The following is a 21,019-nucleotide window of genomic DNA, read 5'->3' on the forward strand; positions in this document are numbered from 1 at the left end:
GTAAGCTATTCTGAAACTCAATAGCCATACAAACAACATCCCCCTCCCTTTCAGATTGTCCTTCTAAAGGCCTGCACACGTGCACTGCACACACACACACCAGACAATAGCGCCTCTCCCCCTCAAAGTAGATGGAGATCATGTGTTATGCGCACCAACTTCATTACTACAATGAATCATCAATAATACATCTGTCTGGCAATCATTTCCCCATGGCAACACAGAATGGGGTGGTACTGTTAAGTGAGCACAGACTGGATTTGGGTTCATTTTAACTGCATGTAACTGCATTTAATGGTACAACCACAAGATTGTTCCCACACATAAAATCTAATACGCATAAAATGTGCACAAAAGATAAACCACAAAAAGATGTACGACATGGATACCAGCAGTGATGACCAAGTAAAGGTCCACCTATGCTTCCAAAGGACGAGACCTTATTCATACTATGCATACATCTGAAAGCTTTATTTTAGGAATTCAACCTGGAAATCAACAGTAAGCCAAGCAAAACTTACATTACCTTTTTTTGTTCATCAAACACAAAAAAAAGAGAACATAAGACAAACAAGAAGGAAAAATCACAGCTCTGTTTCACATCAGAGTTTCAACTCAAAAACAACCAACATGGTTTTTCACATACAGAAAAAAGAGAGAAGAGAAAGATGTTTAAAGGGAATATATGTTGTTCATCATTCCACATGCCTGCACACACACACACACACACACACACACACACACACACACACACACACACACACACACACACACACACACACACACACACACACACACACACACACGGTGTTGATGAAAATGTAAGGCAGAGTGGGAATCACTGCCTCAGTGTCTTTCAAAACTGGCTACCACAGTCAGTAGGGTTCAGCGCAGCCCAATGACTGACACACATCATATCCCAAGGCAGACATGAAAAGAAGAGCCATCACACACATAAAATGAGAGAGACAAAATTACAAACTTCATGAAAGTGTGCCTGACCCCTGTGACAGAGCAAATGGTGAGCCAGTGAGTGAGTGAATGATTGAACAAACAAAAAACAAACAAAACTATAATGGTTGTGGACAACAGCATGGAGACACGAAAAAAAGGCATAGCGCTTTCTCCAGAGGAATCAGGGGATACAGTGATTAAACAAAACTAAGGGGGGAGGGGGAATAAAAATAACTACTCAGACAAACATTTTTTGTTACTTTTCATTCTCTTGTGTTTTTAAGGCAGAAAAAGCAAGTTCCTCCTCTTACTCTCCCCTGTTCTTGGCATGGTGGAGTAGCTCCCTCCTCCTCTTCTGGAGGACAAAGGCAGGGTGGAGTCAGACAAGCCTGGAGCGAAAGGAGCGGAGAGCGGACAAGCAGCTCCCTGGCTTTTCCACGTCCCTTTGATCAATATTCCTCCTCTTCCTCTTCGTCATCATCATCTTCCAGGTCGCAGAAGTCGATGGACGGACGGTGGTCCCGCTCCTCCTCATCGGACTCAGCGTATGAACCTGTGAAAGAGAGCCTTTTAACGCCTTTGGGCAGCTGCATTCCATACTCTGCTATAGCAATGCACCACTGTGCTGCTTTATGGCTATCTGGACATGCTCTGCCGTTCACACCGAGTACAGAATCATTCAGGATATTCCAGCTCTGGCTTCCTTTCTCACTGACACACCCATGCCTTGCCTTGAGGTGAAAACTCTTAGGTTCAGAGGAGCATAAGTCCATCCCATGGTTTGCTCATTCCTACAGCTTGTTGCTAAACCAGTAGTGCTCCTGAACCAGATCAGACTGTTCTCAAATAACCAAAGCAGGAACTAAACTACTGCTTTTGGAGGCATGCATATCTTGATCTCTGACTACTTCAAATCCCTAATGAAATAAAATGTGTTTTTCTTACCCCAATAAAATAAATAAAAAAGGAACCACATTTAAAAATAATGAGTGGTTTTAGCAAACTTTTGGCAGTATTAGATCTTATAGTGTAGCTAAAAATGTCACAGCTTTTAGTTTTACAGTTCAAGTTAACTGCGTCCAAAGCCAAACATATAAATGAAAAATAAAAGCACCAAGGCACCAAAAGGAAAAATTCATTCCAACGTACTTTCAAGATTGTCCATGTGTTCATGAAGAGTTCTCGCCAAGTTGAAAAACTGAGCGAGAGAAGGGAAGAATTTCAAAAATAACACATTTATCACAGCTTTGGTGTTACATAGGTTTAAATCTGTACAAAAGCATCTGGGTGGTGTAAGAAGGTTTAGCAATTTTTCTATCAAACCCTGATCCCTGTATGTGCTAAAACTACCTATAAACGTGCACATCTATTTTGCACCTTAATATTTGTAAAAGCAAGTGTTAAATGCGGTTGCATCTATGAGACAACCTTACAAAGACAACAGAACCCTGCTGAAAAAACCAGCCTGACCAGCTAAAGGTGGTTTGCTGGTTGACCAGCTTGTTAACCAGCTTGTTTGACCACCCTTTGATGGTTAACCAGCTAGACCAGCAAAACTCTCGCGAAAACACACCTTCAGCTGGTTTACCCAGCTTATGATGGTAATTCAGCTGGTTTTGATTGTCGTACCACCTTAAGCTGGTCATTTTAGTTGGTGTTGCTGGTCTACATTGCTGGTTTTTACTGGCCACGCCAGCTTATGTTGGTCATTCTAGAAAACCAGCTTGACCATCTTTGTCAAGCTGGACAGGCTGGTCACCAGCATGACCATCTTAAACCAGCTGTATCCCAAACGACAGGCTGGTCACACCAGCACGACCAGCTTCCTCAGATGGTCACGCCAGCATGTCTAGCTGGTGGCCTAACCAGCTACACCAGCAAGACCAGCAATAATAACTGTGTTTTGGGCAAAGACCAGCTAAAACCAGCTAAAACCAGCTACCAGCCTAAGCTGGTTTCTTGCTGGTTTTTTCAGCAGGGAAGTCTTTGTACTACATCAAAAGCAAACTCCGCTTTAATTGGCATTTCAACTGCGCTTGTGATTGTAAGTATGTCGTTCAGTTGTTAATTTCGGTAGGGGGCGGAGAAAGGCGCTGTTCACCTTATGAAGTCCATGTTTGATAAATATGACGTTAAGATAAGTATCTTAAAGGGGACATTGGTCTATATGGGCTATACAAAACATGTTCATGAAGTTCTTTGCACAAAATCACTCTCACATAAAGAGATTTCACCAGCTCTATTCTTGCCAGTTTCGGTCTCTTCCAAATTGAGCCGTTTAAGGGCTCTGTCACTTTTATGCAAATAAGCTGTTGCTGGCCACGCCTCCGGCTGTGTGTACTGGTTACGCTGCTTGTTTCACACGTGAAAATGACTGCAAACAGAGCCGGTATCCAACCACATATGGTAGACCCTGGTGCCAGGGTTGGTCTATGCAAATTCCCTTAGTATGACATCACAATAAGGGAGCCATCCAAATGGCTCACAGCAGCATACTATTCTTGACACCAAAGTCTTTCTACTGACCTACAGAAAACGGATGGATGTTTTTTTTTCGCGTTTGGAGTGTTTATAAAAACAGTAGAGGCCCAAATATGAACACAAAGGCCCGCAAAAAGTGAGTTTTGCATAATATGTCCCCTTTAATGTGCGGCTCCTGCGGGTTGACCATGGCACAGATAACGCTGGCTATGAAAAACCATCATCAATGGAGCTCAGAAATGACTAATTACCATGGAAACTGGTTAGAAAATGTTACCATAAAATCTTTGGTGAGTAGGCTATCACGTATCACCAACTGTAGGGAAAAAAAAGACTTTTCTGTCTTTAATGTACGCAAATAAACATTGTTGCTTTTATTTTGAAAGCGACTGCTATTTCTAATCCCATATGTTTGTGCGTTTATGCATACGATGTAAACACCCTCACTGATGTGCTGGTGAATAGAGTTTCGCATCTAAATGCAGTTGCCTTTACATAGGTGTAAACCTTTCGAAGTTTTATGTGTCCTGTGTCTGCGTCGCTCACCATCGCAACGGAGTCCTACTGCTGCTTGGTGTGTTCATTTCAAAACGTTACTGACAGATAGACAGTTTACAATCGGATAACCCCGTAATTGTAACCAAAATATGCCTGAGTTTGTTTGCAAAGCTTATGCTTGCGAACTAGTATGATGTTACTACCCATGGGTTGCTTGAAGCAGCCGGCTCAACACAGGGCGAGTTGACCAATCACAGTCTTGTGTATAAAGTTAAAGCAAAAACATAGCCTTAATTCTCAAAATAGTTTTTTTTTTTTTTTGTGAATGTTGATTAACTACTCGCATAGCCTACTATTGTCTGTATTTTGTAGAGTTAATTTAATGTCGGTCTTTGAAATATTGGTGGCTTTTTTTGTCTTTGTAAACTGAAAAAAAAAAAAAAAAACAATTTCAAAACAATTTTATTGGAGAATGAGGATTAAATAGGCTACTGGACATACAGTATATGAAATATTGGCATTTTTACTTTGTCTTCCTTACATTTTCATCTTTTCTTACTAGTCGTAACCAAAACCATACGATTTACTTAATGTTATACAAAGGCAGAATAGAATTGAACCGAATGGAGTTCAGACTTGAGTTCGGTGTTTTGGGTCCGGCCCTCCTCAACAGTCCCATTTTCTCATGTATTAATTGCCCACCCCTGATTTTAGAAGTTCTAATATCCGCTGGAGGTGCATTGCATTGCCCATTTCATCAAAAAACAAACAAAAGTATTCCTGACCGTTTCTACCTGGTGTAGGCTATGCAAATGTATTAGTTCCACAAGCAGAGGTATAGACAAGAAAATGGCAGCGCATGTACAATAGCTGTACTGCAGGAGGGAGGAGATATGGACAAACACTGAACCAAGTCATGTTTCTAACTAAAACGGAAAGCCCAGAGTTTCCCCTCATCATTGCCAACAAACTGTTTTTAAAGGCCAGTTCAAACCGAAGATTCGCGACGGTCTGAGACGGTTGCAGAGAGCAGTTGCGGCGGTGTGAATCAAAAGTTGCAAGCAGTTGCAAGCAGTTTCGAGCCGTCGCTAAACATTCAACATGTCAAATCTTAGTTGCAGAGTTTTAGAACAGTTTTGCGCGGAGCTATTGTGACGCTGGCAGAAAACGTCTATCTTGTCCTCACGCCTAGACTGTTGTTATGGTAACATTGTTGCCGTTTTAATGTCGTTGCAGTGGTCTGAACGCCCCAGTTTTAGAACACATTGTTGCAGAAAGTTGCTGGTTTTTAGAACGTTGCAGCTCGTCTCGTCGCGGACCTTGTGTTTGAACTGGCCTTAACACACCCTGTTGTCTGGAATTACCCCCCTGGTCAGGTTGTTGCTTTAAAACTTCACTGGGATCTGAGTGTATGCTAAACCGGTTTAAAGCAATATGGTGTGGGCTGTGCCCGAGAGGGCAGCAGAGACAGACACAGAGATGGTCACTACTCACCCCTGCCTCATTGGCTGCGCCCAGCACGTCAGAGAACCTCTGCTCACACAGGTGGAGCAGCACCACCAGGTACAGTCCACAGCTGATGAACTCATACTCCGACTGAAACACGCACACACAGACAAACACACACACACACTCAATGAAGGACAACAAAACAAAGAAAACCTCCCAAGATACTCTGTTGGCCATGGCTGCTACTTTGAATGAGCAAGGACGTTACACTATATTGCAGTTCTTGCAATCATGAGTTATGTCAAAGCTCAAATACATTGATACAAATATGAGATAAATGTGTACAATACATGCTATTGTAGATGCACTCGCTCACCCGCTCATGGGACCTGTAGAGCTCATTGATGTCAAAGTTGTCTATGTTCAGATGCAGTTTCTCCTTACATAGCTCACACGTGGTGATGGCATCAAGGTTCGACCCTGATGGGGAGAGAGATAATAGTTTTCCATGTTGTTCGCACAGTGCCAAGTACCTATTCTCTGTGATATCTGATACAGAAACATCCTAGGGAATGTCTGAACTTGGAGGGTGTAGTGTGTGTATATGCTGTGCAAGTCCCAACTTGCATAGACGCAACAGATTCTGAAGCACTACCTGTTAATCCAGTGTGTGTGTGTGTGTCCATACCAGAGCTGATCTTTGACAGGAGCCACTTCTTGATGCAGTCCTGGTGCACGTACTGCAGGCTGCCGGTGCAGCGGCAGGGCTCAATCAGAGGGTTGGAGCCAGACTCCTCGCCCATCTGGCAGATGCGGCACAGATCCCCCTCTTCCTCATCCGAGTCCTCCAATAGCAGGCTGCAGGGAGAGGGTGGAGAGGAGTGAATGGACCAATCAAAACACAGCATTTATAACATCATCTCCCAACCATCTGTGTTGTTGAAAGTGTGGGATATGGTCTCACCTCTCCTGAAGCTTGCGCAGCCTCTCTGGGTCCCTGGAGGAGGCGGGCTTCTCCTTTTCCTGTCCGTCAGGCTGGCCCCTCCCACCAGCACCACCCACATCCACTGCCAGCATCATGTGATCAGGAACACGGAGCAGCGGATTGGACATCACCCGCGTGAAGGCGTGCCCGCGGCCAAGGCCAGCCAATCGTGCAGCGTCTTGCAGCTGAGCCGCCGACAGGCCCAGTCCTCCAATGGAGGGAGCAGCCGCTGCTGCAGCTCCTTCAGCCTCCTCCTCCTCCTCATCATCATCGTCGTCGTCTTCCGCCTCCGCCTCCGCCTCCTCCTCCAGCGGGGTGCGCGGGGCGTCAGGGCTGGTGTGGGGGGGCACGTGGGTGCGTGCGGCTGTTTCGTCGCGTCCCTCACGCCGCCGTCGGGCAAACAGGGGCGTGCAGCGGTTCCGCAGGGATGAGGAGAGCCACGAGCTCCCAACACCACCTCCACCCCCACCACCTCCCCCTGCTGCTGCTGCTGCTGCTGCTGCTCCTGCTGCACCTCCTCCTGAGGCCATGGCTGCAGCCGCGGCCGCTCGGCTCCTCCAGAAGTCAGGGGACATGGTCTGTTGCTGCTGCTGGACGTCTGCTGAGGGCCGGCCGCGCGACTCCCTGACCGGCGAGAGCTCCTGTCGTCGGCGCCGCAGCATGGCGAAGGCCGACTGCACGGGGTCTGCTACTTCCTCTTCACGCTCAGGGGCCGCCAGTGGAGGCTGGGATGGGGAGGGGATGGGGAGTCGGGGGACAGGAGGAGGAGGAGGAGGAGGAGGAGGAGGAGGTGGAGGAGAGGTGGGGGCAGCAGCGGAGCTGGAGGAAGAGTCCTGGCTGGAGCGGCGGGAGAAGAGGCGGGAGAGGAGATGTCGGGTGGAGCGTCTGCCGTCCGGTTGGCTGCTGCTGCTGCTACTACTTGTGTTGGTGCTGGTGGTGGTGGAGGTGGTGCTGGTGGTTGGCTCAGAGGTGGTGGGATTGGAGAACTGGCGCTGGGAGAGGGGTGTGTAAGGGGTCGAGCTCCAGGAGGAGAGGCGAGAGTGGTCAGAGAGCGAGGAGCGAGCGCGGGAGGAGGAGGAGCTGAGGTGGTCAGAGGAGAGGGAGGCGCGCACCGGGGAGGGGGAGAGGTAGTCGGAGGAGGATGATGAAGAGCTGGAGGCGGGGGAGGAGAGGTAGCGGCTAGAAGGAGTCTCCCGACGGCTGGAGGAGCCCAAGCTCTCTTTGGGGCGGGCCCCCTGAGCATAGGTGGAGGTCACGCGCTCCGGCCGGTCTGGAGAACACACACACACACAACACACAACACACAACACACAACACACAACACACAACACACAACACACAACACACAACACACACACACACACACACACACACACACACACATCAAAAACAGAGCCCTGCTGTGTGTGTGTATGGAAGGAAGTTGTGTGTTTGGGTATGCATATGGGTCCACATCAAATGAATGTCAACCCTGTTTATTTGTAAGTAACGTTTGATCAATTGGAGGACACTGGTCAGTGTGTGTGTGTGTGTGTGTGTGTGTGTGTGTGTGTGTGTACAACACCTACATAGAGAGGAGCTGAAGGTGGAGCTGCGCTCTGCCAGGCTGCTATAGCCAGTCTCTCCTCTCTTGTCCAGCTCCCTGCGCGCCCACAGCCCCTCGGAGGAGGACGAGGAACTGGACGAGGTGGACGAGGATGAAGATGATCTGGACAGAGGGCTGAGGCTCTTCCACGGCATATCTAAACACAAGTTCACTTTGTTATTCCCCTGCGTGTGAAAGAGAAGTACAAGTCGATACAACAAAGTTATCAGGTTATTCCGGCTTTGTGCTTTTGAGAAAGATGAGAAATTTCGTGTTGATTGCCATAGCTGTCAGCTGACGTTCCAATCAGCTGATGCGCCAAATTTGAATGACTTTAAAATCGCGGAAGCGAGGGAAAAAGGGGGCGCTTATCACGTACAGGGAGACCATTGGAGACCTGACGACTTCGCGTCTGTATATGCACCGAAAGCTAGTGGTGGAAGTAGCTAAAGACCACCGTTCACCGGACTCGAGGACTATTGGAAGCTGAACAACAACTGCTGTCGCTAGTCTACGTTACGCCGGTGAGACTGATCAGTTCGCGACCCGGAGTCATCTTTTTCTGTCTCCTTCTAAAGGCTCGTCGTGAGTTATTTTTGCTATATCTTCGGATGGATAATTAAGACGGGTTTCTGGATTCATCTACTATCACTCTTGGGATTTGTGGATTACCTTTTTCGTTTGGGAGCATCTAAAGTTGCGTCACGGATGCGCATATTCGGCCTACCAGCTGAACAGGCGTGCGCGCTGGGAGTGTGCAGATCCGAGGTGACGTTTCGCGTATGGAATTAAGAACAATTAAGAACTTTTTGGACTATGAGTTGTAGAAAAGTGTTTGAATGAGTGTATGCAAAATATATGTTGAAACTAGACTGACGTTTTCTGTTTGCTGCTTTCTCTTATTATTCTGACCGGGACATATCAGTACACAGCCAGATCAAAGAAATACCCAATTTTAAGTAATAGTCATATTTATATATAAGTCTGATTGTTACAAGTGGACTGTGCTGAGGATAGCTGGGGTTTACCTGTGCTGCTGTTCAGGGAGGAGTAGGAGCTGCTGGTGCCAGAGCCGGACAGGGTCCTGGCGTAGGCCGCTCGGTTGGTGTAAGAGAGCTTGGCCCGTTTGGACTCGCTGTCCTGCGCAGAGCTGAGCAGGCCTGTGTAAGAGCCCAGTCTCCTCTCAGTGTCCATCTGTCAACAACAAAAAGAAATCATCAGCGTGCTTCACACATTCAGTTCGGTGAAAACTGTTCATAAGTTCTCAACACCCAAAACAAGAGTCAAACCTCAGGACTGCGTAATATAGCATAACACAGGGTTTTTGCAGGTCTCAACAAGTTGAATAAGACTTTTTCTATATATAACAGGTGTATTTTTATTTTTTATGCCTTTAATGTGATAGCACAGTGGAGAATGACAGGAAGCAAGCGGGAGAGAGGGAGTCTGGTGGGATCCGGAAAGGACCACAGGCAGGAATTGAGCCTGGGTCGACGGTGTATTGCAGGGCTATTCAACTTCAGTACCAAGAGGGCCGGATGGAAAAATCACTGGGTTTTCAGGGGCCGCATAAAATAAGACGCCGCAAAATAATTGTATCCAACAATATTTGATAAAATCAGAGTAAAATTCAGTTCAATTGAATTGAATTTTATACACTGGCATAGAAACTAAGAACATAGCCTATTATCCATATCCATAAAAAAAATCTTCTCAGACAGATGATAGGCTGCCACACAAACTATAGGCCTTCAAGTATTTGAAAACACCTAGGCTAACCATATTTCATACCTGATGTCTGATAGCTGCCATATCATGCATCAGTGGGACAAATTGCAGTGTTGATTTAACTAGCCTACTGTATTTCAAGATAATTAGGCTCATAAGTGTTTCAAACACACACAGTAGCCTAGCCTACAGCGCCAATCTCTCAAATATACTTAGCATTGAATTTAAAGAAAAAGTAATGCCAGCTCTGCCTCTTTCTATTTCAGAATTTCTTACCGCCAAAGATTCTAAACTTCGAGCCTGCGCAAATCACAAACAATAACATTTACACAAGTGGAGTGAAGATGGCTCTGTCTAAAGAAACGTCTAATTGACAACGAGAATCGTTCATTTTACCCTCTGCAACAAGTATGAGACTTTCATGTTTATTGTGCAACGAATCCATCGCTGTAAAGAAGGAATATAAAGTCAAGAGGCAATTCTCTACAAACCACAGCTCCTTCACTAACTTTCCTGAGGGCTCGGAGGAACGGAGACCGGGTATGATTGTAACATTTTTGAGCGCACGCTCGAGGTTTAGAATCTTTGGCGGTAAGAAATCGTAATTTAATCAACATTTAATGATAACATTTAAAACTAGTTACACATTTGGAAATGTCAGTTTGTGTAGTGATGTGCTGTGTTCTCTGAGTGAAGATAACTGGAAGAATTAGTCTGGCCAATAGGGGCGGGCCGACAGTGCGCTACTCGCCAATCATATGAAGATCTATGCACACCCGTCAAAGCGAGTTCCTTCTCATGACAAGACACGCGGGCCGCAGGAAATTTGAAGCGGGCCACATCTGGCCCGCGGGCCGCTAGTTGAATAGGCCTGGTGTATGGAATAAGACTTAAGATTATTTTAGAACTTCTATGAATGAAATTTCTTCTTGTAAGAATTTCATTACATTGTGATAGGCTACTGCATATGCTCAATCAAGAGAAAGAATTACAACCACAAGTTCTATCTATGCAGCTTTGTACATTACTAAACATATTTGGTACTGTTAGCGGATAGCTTTTGTAGCCTCTACAATGTTGTGTTATTGTCAAGTGTATTATAATGCGTTAACACTCAGTGTCAGTTTTAAAAAATACCGTTATGGTTTGGTGTTACCTACCCAGAGCAATGCTAGCTAGCAGTAAGGAGTCTCCTAGTAATGAGCGGTCAGGCAATTTACTCCTTTCCAAACAGTACGACAATAAAAGCACTTGAACACAACACACTGGTAAATACCAGTTCACAAATGGGAAATATCATCTTTTCCATAGCGCATGAACGCAGCATTAGTCCCACAGCTTGTTTACCACCAGATTTAATGCCAATGTTGTCATCTCTGTTAACTCTGCGGCACAAGTGAATGGGAGTCCCCAGTTACATCACAGTGTGTAGGCTCACTGGGACATACAGACTGATGTCAGTAGATGAGCAGGGGGGTGAAACAAGCTCACACCCTGAATCATTCTCTCTGAGCTCATTAGATGAGCTCATGCTTCTGAAGGGATAAGATCTGGATGAGCAGTTGGGACTCCTAGGCCTAGACCACCAAACTCTGTTAAAGCAACAGAACAGAGCTGTTCCCATTAACCAAAAGCTGAGACTTGACTCACTAGCTGGTGCTGGTGGAAGCTAGCTAGCTGACACTGATGTCATGCTGGGAAAGCAGGTCTTACATTTTCACAGAGTTGTGAACTTTTTGCAGACCAATGAATTACACTCTGAATAGTCTTGTCAGGTTCTGAAGAGACACATGTTTCTCCAACCTACTCATAAACAGAAGTAATCAAATGAATTTGAAATAAATGCCTAGATGGTACAACTCTACATAATGTGCCTTTCAATAAAAAAAATCCCTTCTAGTAGGGCTGTGCAATTAATCAAATTAATCGATTAATCGTGATTATGACTTCCAACCATTATGAAAATAGCATAATTGAAATATAATGATTATTTCACTACATTCAGTTTCATAACAGTGCTCTCCTTTTGTCTTGAGTTGTCGTGTGCATTAACTTTTTACATGTATTTTTTCTTGTTGGATTATATTTAACAATCAATTCAAACATTTCAAAAATGTAAATATTTAAATGATAGTTCCATAATCAGTCAGTAATCATGTTTATAATCGTGATCTCAATATTGAACAAACTAATCGTGATAACGATTTTTACCATAATCGAGCAATCGATTTTAATGTAACCCAGCCAACAACTAGGGCTGTTATACAGGTTTGTGGCCTTTAGCAATTCATGAGATAAAGTTGGTGTAAGTGGATATGGATTCAAAAATGGCACGTTCATACAAACATACACCTACACAACATCAATGTGTAACTAAAGGAAGAGCGAATTTACTAACTGCCATCATTCTGGATACAACCTGCATCTACAATTTCAACATGCTTGGTTGGCACTGGTGGATCCACAGCCCAAGTCACTAAAAACGTGTGTTTTACCAAATAGTATCACAGGCCAATTGTCAAATAACAATGTTAAAAGGGCAGACTACTATGTTCTCCTAACAACTGTATGTATGACGCGAAGCGGGTTGTTTTCATACGTGGAAGTGAACAAGTGCTATATGCAACATTCTTTGGGGTGCCACACCCACACACACACCCACACACCCACACCCACACCCACACACACCCACACATACACACACACCCACACACACCCACACACACCCACACACACCCACACACACACACACACACACCCACACACACACACACACTTCTTATGGGTCTCACCAGTTTGCTTCTGCTGCTCCCCAAGGAGGGCTCCGCCCACGAGCGCTCACGGGACACAGAGGAGAGAGGGGAGGAGAGTTTCCAGCTCGAGTGGCGGCTCTCTGAGGAGCCATAGTCTCGGGAGCCACTGAGGTAACGGGAACTCTGGAAACAAACCAGACAGAGAAAACATCAGAGAGCGACAGACTGGGGGAAGGATGGGGACTGTGAGAGAGCGTAAAAGAGCTAAAGAGATAGCCTGGCTGAACCCAAACGAACCGCTTAGCAAATCGAAATTTGCTCTGCAGGTCCATCTGGAAAGGAGCCCATTAAACGCCAGTTTCCAGACTTGGAAAAACAAAATTGATGCTACTATATGCAAAACAGGGAGGAATGCATGAACCACACTATCTGAGGGTGCCAAAATACAATCTTTTTGTTTTTAGATACTGTGGAAAGTAACATTAAACATGTTAAGTTGCAAGATGACACTGTATGCATTAAGCCCTGTGACAACAGTGCAACAATGGTTTACAATTAGTGGAGACTGACCCTCTGATACCCTATGAGCTCTGAAACATAACACCCCCACACACACGTGGGGAGGGAACACATGTTTGTATGCATCCATCTGGCAGTACTGTACGAGATAAATATGGCCATCAGTGGTGAAACAGAGACAGCAGGAGCTGTAATATCTATCGTTAACCAATGAGAAGTCCATGTTGGCCAAAGGAAAGTGTGACTTCATGCTCAGAAACTAGAGACACACCAGATAGGGCAGATTCGATGGAAGAACAAATGAAAGTGCACGCCTTGGGAGACATCATAACAAGCGTGCACAATAAATCAACAAGGGCAGGGACTAGGACTGATTTATTACATTTATTTAGGGAATTTAATAAATAATTAATTGAATTCAGAGTAGCTAATTGGACAAAAAACAGGTATCCAGCAATATTATTATTACACATCATGAACTCTGTGACCACCTCTCATGATGCTATCAGACACACACACACACACACACACACACACACACACACACACACACACACACACACACACACACACACACACACACACACACACACACACACACACACACACACACACACACACACACACACAGTAACCTTATCCTGCACGACAGGACCTTGACAGGCAGAGTGAAATGTGCTGGGGCCAGGAATCTGGGCCGGCCTATAAAAAGAGCTGGCTAATGAAGCCCCTGTAATATGAACAGCCTCCCCTCCTCAGCACAGGGAAAGCTAGCATCGTGTGCTAGTGCAGGCTAGACAACCAGGAGAGGGCCTGACGAGGCACTGCCCTGTGATTGGGGGGGGGGGGGGGGGGGTTGTTAACTTGCAAACTTAGCACTGGGTGTAGCTTTTCTAGAAGCATCCATAAGACACTCACTAAACTAAATTAAACAAAAAGCAATTTGCCCACAACAGGCTGTCATTGATAAAAGGCATTCTTTACTTGACACGGGTGCATTTAGTGCTGTTTTTTGAGGTCATAAATACCATAGCTCAGTTCTTCAATTTCTACTTTGCTCCTAAAATGCTAAGCAGTGGTGATCACCTACTGTGCTGCTTTGCAGGATGTGGTGATGTCCTTCTGCAATGTGTAGGAAATGAGTTTGCATGAAATCAAACTTCCGGTTACTATTCACATTTTTACTCAAGAGTTTAGCCAGTGTATTTATCAGTGGTTAAAGGGATAATCCGGAGTGAAATGCACTTTAGATCATTTTTTCGGACTATTGGGAGTACATACGTTGAGTTGACACCAAAATCATGTCATTCGGATGTATTTTGAGAAAGTTCGAGGTCACCGTTTTTAGCCAAAACTCGTTAGTCTGGAAGTGACGCGGGCATGTCCTTTCGCCGCTACAAAACGCTATTTTTATACCTCTTCTACTGTTCCAAACAACACTACACTTTTTACGTGGTAGTAAGTAGAGGGTCCCTAAAGCCAAACCGAAGTATCCCCACGTCTTTATGTGGTCGGATAGAGAGTCCAGAATGAATTTAATCGAGTCCGTACCTTTCCGGAAATTATTAAAATGTTGTTAAAGCGTTGGCAGCTGCAACAGCGACATTTCCGGAAAGGTACTGACTCAATTAAATTCATTCTGGACTCTCTATCCGACCACATAAAGACGTGGGGATACTTCGGTTTGGCTTTAGGGACCCTCTACTCACTACCACGTAAGTGTAGTGTTGTTTGGAACAGTAGAAGAGGTATAAAAATAGCGTTTTGTAGCGGCGAAAGGACATGCCCGCGTCACTTCCAGGCTAACGAGTTTTGGCTAAAAACGGTGACCTCGAACTTTCTCAAAATACATCCGAATGACATGATTTTGGTGTCAACTCAACGTCTGTTCTCCCAATAGTCCGAAAAATTGATCTAAAGTGCATTTCACTCCGGATTATCCCTTTAACTGCTCATTTTGTGATGGTTGGGGGAGGGGAACAGGCATACTACCTGGTAGTCCGAGTCCAGTTTACTGGAAGAGGTCCGTCCGAAGCGCTCACTGGAGAGCACGCTGCCCCTGCCATAGAGAGAGCCGGCGCCCAGGGAGGAAGAGGCGGAGAGGGATGAAGGTGTGGAGAGTGATGATGAGCTAGAACCCCCAAAGGGTAGCAGCCTGCGCGGCTTAGAATCCATCACTGGAGAGAGGCAGACAGAGACAAGGGGTTCATTTCTCCAGAACATTCTTCAGAAATAAGAGAAAAACGCAAAGAGCATGTCTATCAAGGTTATGCAAACTGTTGCCAAGTAGGACACAAACCAATGGAAGCCATTGGCCCATTTTTTGTTATACTTCTGAAAAGACCGTCTCTGAAAACAAATCTATGAAAGCTACTATGAAAATAGATGTTCTGAGAAGGTGCTTCCTGCCACTTAAAGAGAAACTATGCAGGATTGGCGATTTCATCTCCGGTTTTGTTTTCGCTTTTCGTTTTCGCTCGTTTTATGCTTGCATATTTCTCTGCAGAGCTTCCCCTACAGCTTTAGCATGTATATTTTAACATATATAGGCTGTACATATACAGTATATAAAAATTGCAAGCGTGGTTCTTCTTGTTCCTTAAGCGTCTCAGACTTCCAGAACAAGGAGCGATCGCCTCCTGGACAAACTGCAAGGCTGCAATAGCGGATAGGGACACTGGGGGTGGGAGGAAATATTACTGTTTTCGATACAGCTGGTCAGTCAAGCAAAACAACAATTTCTAAGCGATTTTAAGACTATTAAAAAGTTGCATAGGGTCTCTTTAAACTACGGTCCAACTGGCATGAGCATTTATATTTACATTTACAATTGCTTAGTAAATTGGTAAGTCTGGCAGATTGAGGGGACTTAGCCAACATTTGAATGTATACAACTTGAATGCCCCTGCCCCATTACCTCCGAGTACCCTCCCATTGAGCTTGTGCCTGTGCACGAACTGTGTAAGAACCGGGAGTGGTGGATTTTTGCAAAACAAATAACAGGCTATGTGGAGGGACAAGCGCAGGATTTTTCTAAAACCGGCTGATTCATGTTGTTCTGTCAGAGCATACTGTCAGTTTCAGTGAATATGATCAAAAACATCTTGCCTACTGTACCTTTAACTGGCAATAAACACAGTGTAAAAGTGCAAATTCTGGAATATCTCTATGCATGCCTTTTCGTACTGCTCAGAATATTGAAGTTAATGCTGGTGCTGGCAACATTCTTAGTTGAACAATCCTGATATGATACCAACATAGTTGACTGAGGAACAAGTCATGTTGACTTGATCCTCTGCCAAAAGAGTGCTTCAAGCCATGCCTACTTTGTTCTAGCCTATGTAGTGAGGACATAATATGTGTCCGTCTTCATAATACTTTAAGATAGGCCTGTTTTTACTCTAATCAGGAAGCAAACTGATAACTGCACAACAGCGCTGACACAGCATGGTGTGATCACTGTAGGTGTAAGAACACACACACACACACACACACACACACACGGTTGGAACAGCTTTCACTTGCAAATAAATATGCACACCCACCCACACTGACTGTTTCTCTTTACAACCTTACTACTGACCATGAACTTCTAGACCTGGTCCATGCAAAACACGTGAGGACAACCTGAAAATCAGACACTACAGCACACTCTGCTATGGATTTTGCATCTTGATAGCAACTTCTACACATGTATGGAGCACATGAAGCTGAAGATAAACTGCAAGCTGTTGTCAAGCTGTAACCAACTCAAATCAAAACCATGCTAAAGGCCTTGTCATTATGTGTCAATTAGAGGGACATGTGTTCACTTCTATGAAATGTCAAAACATGACATGACACACCCCGAACTGAGCAAGTAGAAGGCTTGGCTACATTCCATTTTCTTACAGAATAAGAACACGTTTATTTCTGCACGTGTGCTTTATTGTGAAATCTGGCACACATTTGAACAAACTGAGCCAAATTTGGCCTACATTGTGATGAAGTTTGACGGCTCGTGCTGATTCTAGCTAATTATTTGTTGTGCAACTTCAGTGAGGCTAACGCTGTTTAGACAGAAACCAAGCCAGTCGCCTCCATTATCTGAAAAACTTGCTTCGAGGCTCCAGCACCCATGACCTTTCAAAATGTCTGTCTCTGGACGCAAGGCAGGGGTTTAGCACACATAATATTACTTTAATTGTGTGGAAAGAAATGACAGTGAAATATGGTTTAATATCAGATTCGTGCATTGACACATTAGAATTAGTTGGAAAACTGCTGTAGGACCACGCAAACTCCGCTTATCTATTCGAGGTAAACAAACTGGTTTGCTAAAACAAGAACACATTTCCCCTCTAGCACCAAAGCAATCAAGAACGAAACATTTTTGAAAACACCCAAAATAACGTTAGCATCAGCTCAAAATGCATTTTCTTAATCCCTTAATGTCTAAATCCCTATAGCGATCAATAGCCTAATAATACGTTTTCGTAAACAGTGCTAATCAAGCATATTCAACCAAGTAACGGGGCGCACATCAGGCAGGGCCTTTGCGATACAGCTAACGTTAGCTGGTCAGTTCGCTAGCAGCAGCATAGCTTTTTGTTGACAATAACAGGGTTTAGCTGCCTTACAACAATAATTCATTTAAGCACGTTTGTGCTAGCTACTGCTTGTGGTGTCACTTCAAATTCTACTACTGTGTTCCAAGCAGTCTCAATTTCTCGCGTTTAAATTACCTTCTGAAGGCAAAAACAACGCCTTTAGCAGTGCTTCCGCATAAACAGAACAAGAAGTGTCTCACCTCTGATTTCCAGTCTCACTGCGTTCAAAATTAATGGCGTCTGTGTGTTGATATAAAGAAGGTCATGTGATGTACAGTGCAATCATACACCAAGAGGAAATACGTAATCTATGGTTTTAAAGACCAAACCTTATGCTGTCAAAATAAAAGTCGCAGCTCATAGTTCATTGAAATGCTTCAAATCATTTTAATTACTCAAAATATAGAAGTTCTGTCATGTATTGGTTCATCCTAACACAGGTGATTCTACTAATTAGCTGATCTATCCTGAGTTCTGCTAATTAATCCCTGGTAGGCCTATCCCTTTTGCATTCTTAAATTGGAGTTTATCATTAGTAGCCATAATATGTCATTTTGATTATTTCAACCAATTTCATTGTGTTAATTTAGTTCATTGACGTTCGAGACATAGCCTACACTGTTGTTTGCATGTCTGTATGCATTTTTAAAGTATTTAACACCAATATCTTACAGGCCTACCTTCCTATGCTGAACTAACCCAAACACTAATACAATAAAAAGTATTTAAAAGTAATACAAAAATAAAACAGTAGCCTAGTGCTAGACTGAGTAAACCCTGCCTGATATGGTTGTGATTTGGATTTCGCCCTGCAGCTCAGGCTGGAAACCTGCATCTCTGCTTCCTGTCCACATCTTCTGGATCCAATCACAACCTAGCTTATCCAAAAGGTGCATCTGGACTGTTGGTCTGATTGAAGGACTATCCAAAAGCGTGTTGAGTCATTTGAACTATGCCCATTGATCACGCCTCTTGTGAAATAAAGTGCAGACTCCCCAGACTATGTTCAAAAGATTGAGCAGTATGGTGGTAGCCAGACTAGCCTAATACAATACATTATAATTATAGTATAGTAATATAATGTTTACAAAGCAACCACATAAATAGGCTAATAATAGTAACTAGAAAGGCAATTCCAAGGAATTACCAGTGCATGAAAATGCAAAAAATGTATATTCAATTCAATTCAATTCAATTCAAAAAACTTTATTTATCCCCGAGGGGCAATTTCTCTGTGCAGGCATAGTGACATATAAGACATAACACAACATAAGACATGGGGGGGGGGGGGGGGTTAGTCCCAGGAGAGGGAGGAGGGGGCTGGGGGCATATTTGAGTTCAAAAGGCGAATAGCCTCAAAGGTAAAGGTCGCCTTCCTCCTGTTAGTCCTAGCAAGAGGACAGCGCAGACGCCTGCCAGAGGGCAGCCATTCAAAAACTCCATGTAAAACATGAGTAGAGTCTTCCAGGATAGAGTTGGCTTTTCTTAGTGTAGCCTTATCATGCAGCGATGTCAGTGACTGAAGAGGGTGGCCAATGATCTTAGAACATGTGTACACAATGCTCTGGAGGTGATTCTTATTTTTGATGGAGAGGGAGTGAAGCCAGCATATAGATGAAAACGTCAGTACACTTTCAATGAAGGAGGTGTAAAAAACTGTGAGGATCTTCCTGTTTACTCTAAAGGAGTATAGCTTTCTCAAAAAATACTTGCGCTGTTGACATTTTTTAAGGATCACCTCTGTGTTGGAGTCAAAACGCAGTTTGTCATCAATGACACTGCCCAGGTATTTGTACTCATGTACAACTTCCACTGGTTCCCCATGTATTGTAGTGGTGGTCCTGCATCCTCCATGCCTGTTGAAGTTAATGAACATCTCCTTGGTCTTTGTGACGTTTAACTCCAAAAAGGAGCTATCACACCATTCCACAAACTCGCTGAGGACAGGGCCGTGATCTTGGACAGAACCAGATAACAGGGACAGGAGAACAGTGTCGTCGGCAAACTTCACTAGATGACGATCAGCATGGTGACTTCGACAATCATCTGTGTACAGGATGAAAAGCAGCGGTGAGAGGACACAACCCTGGGGAGAGCCAGTGGACGTGTAGCTGATGTCAGAGAACCTCTTGTTGACCAGCACCTTCTGTGTTCTTTGGGTCAGAAAGTCTGTGATCCACAAAATTAATTGATGATCTAAGTTGAAACTTATGAGCTTTTTGGCCAACATGTGAGGTTGAATGGTATTGAAGGCAGAGGAGAAATCCGCAAATAGGAGTCGTGCAAAAGAATTTGGGCTTTCTAGGTGTTCATGGATGGCATTCAGTATGTAGATTTTGGCATCATCCACCCCTCTTTTTGCACGATACGCGAACTGAAGAGGATCCATCTTTGAGGCTGTGGCGTTGATAACATGAGCTTTCATAATCCTCCCAAAGGCCATAAAGGTATAGATAATGTAGATATGGTTACTAAAGGCTGGCTTACATTGCACGATTTTGGTCTGTTTTAACAGTCGGCGACTACATTTCCAAAATCGGGCGGAAATCTTGGGAGTTGTACTGAAATCGCAGCGCGCTCCCGTCATCTAAATCGTTTAGTGTAAGGTGCCAATCTTAGCGGTTTTAAGTCCGTCGGAGGCAGTCTTTTTCTAGTTTTGCCGTTACGACAATATCAAACATGTTTGATATTATCGGAAGTCTTTTCAGTCGTGGCTCATGCAAATAGTGACGTGAACATTAAAAACCAATAGTAACCTTGCGCGAACATGAAACAGGAAGGGGCAAAATAGGCGACAGCTGTAGCCTTTATGATTATTTGTTATTTCATTTCTTATAATTTATTAGTCGGCTGTTCTACGTGACAGAACAACTCTATATCTGTTAGTGATGTCACACATCAAACAATGCTGCAGAAACGCGAAAAATTACTTTGATATGAGTAGGCTATCATGTGATTTCCTGTGAATGATGACGTGTAGCCTATTGCACGATGGAAATAATTTGAAGGAATCTAGCAGCAGTCTTGTAAATAGTGACCCACAGTCTTTGCAAAATCCTAATCTGAGACTAGACTGTGACTAAAAACTCAATGAATTGTCTTTAGATGTGAGAGGGTCTGAGACTGTAGTTTTTCAAAAATCTTTTCCAAATCTTTGCAAAGTCTGGCAATGTAAGGTAGGCTTTAGGTGTAGCTAGGGTAAACACGGTGGTTGCATAGTTTAAAGAGAGTTGATAGTGTTAAGGTAGAGATTTTAAAGCTTAAACATTCCTGTTCTAACTTAACTAATGATTTATGTTAAAATGTTAACTATGTTAACAATGATAACCAGGTTGATTGGTTTACTTAGCTAATGATTTCTAACAGTTATTGTAAAAATGCTAGCTATGTTAACAATGCTAACCAGGTTGATAAGCTAACTTAGTTGATGATTTCTAGCAGTAATGTTAAAAATGCTAACATGCTAACAATGTTAATT

At 44.0% G+C, this 21,019-nt stretch overlaps 1 protein-coding gene across 2 annotated transcripts; it reads right to left on the minus strand.

Annotated features, from left to right (window-relative positions):
- Positions 1-454: 454 nt before the first annotated feature.
- Positions 455-17,793, minus strand: marchf7 (membrane-associated ring finger (C3HC4) 7). 2 transcript variants are annotated; one of them, XM_062527168.1, is made up of 11 exons: positions 17,742-17,793; positions 14,945-15,129; positions 12,473-12,616; positions 8,981-9,146; positions 7,936-8,109; positions 6,347-7,637; positions 6,071-6,240; positions 5,759-5,862; positions 5,428-5,529; positions 2,104-2,152; positions 455-1,507 (listed from the first exon to the last, which is right to left on the minus strand). In XM_062527168.1, exons 2-11 carry the CDS (start codon positions 15,125-15,127, stop codon positions 1,404-1,406), a joined length of 2,487 nt encoding a protein of 828 aa, XP_062383152.1. In that variant the 5' UTR covers positions 15,128-15,129; positions 17,742-17,793; the 3' UTR covers positions 455-1,403. The 2 variants fall into 2 exon arrangements, with proteins under 2 accessions (XP_062383152.1, XP_062383153.1); XM_062527169.1 differs by having other exon boundaries at positions 17,677-17,743.
- Positions 17,794-21,019: the final 3,226 nt, after the last annotated feature.

The sequence above is a fragment of the Sardina pilchardus genome, chromosome 23 (genome assembly GCF_963854185.1).
Source record: "Sardina pilchardus chromosome 23, fSarPil1.1, whole genome shotgun sequence".
Lineage (NCBI taxonomy): Eukaryota > Metazoa > Chordata > Actinopteri > Clupeiformes > Clupeidae > Sardina > Sardina pilchardus.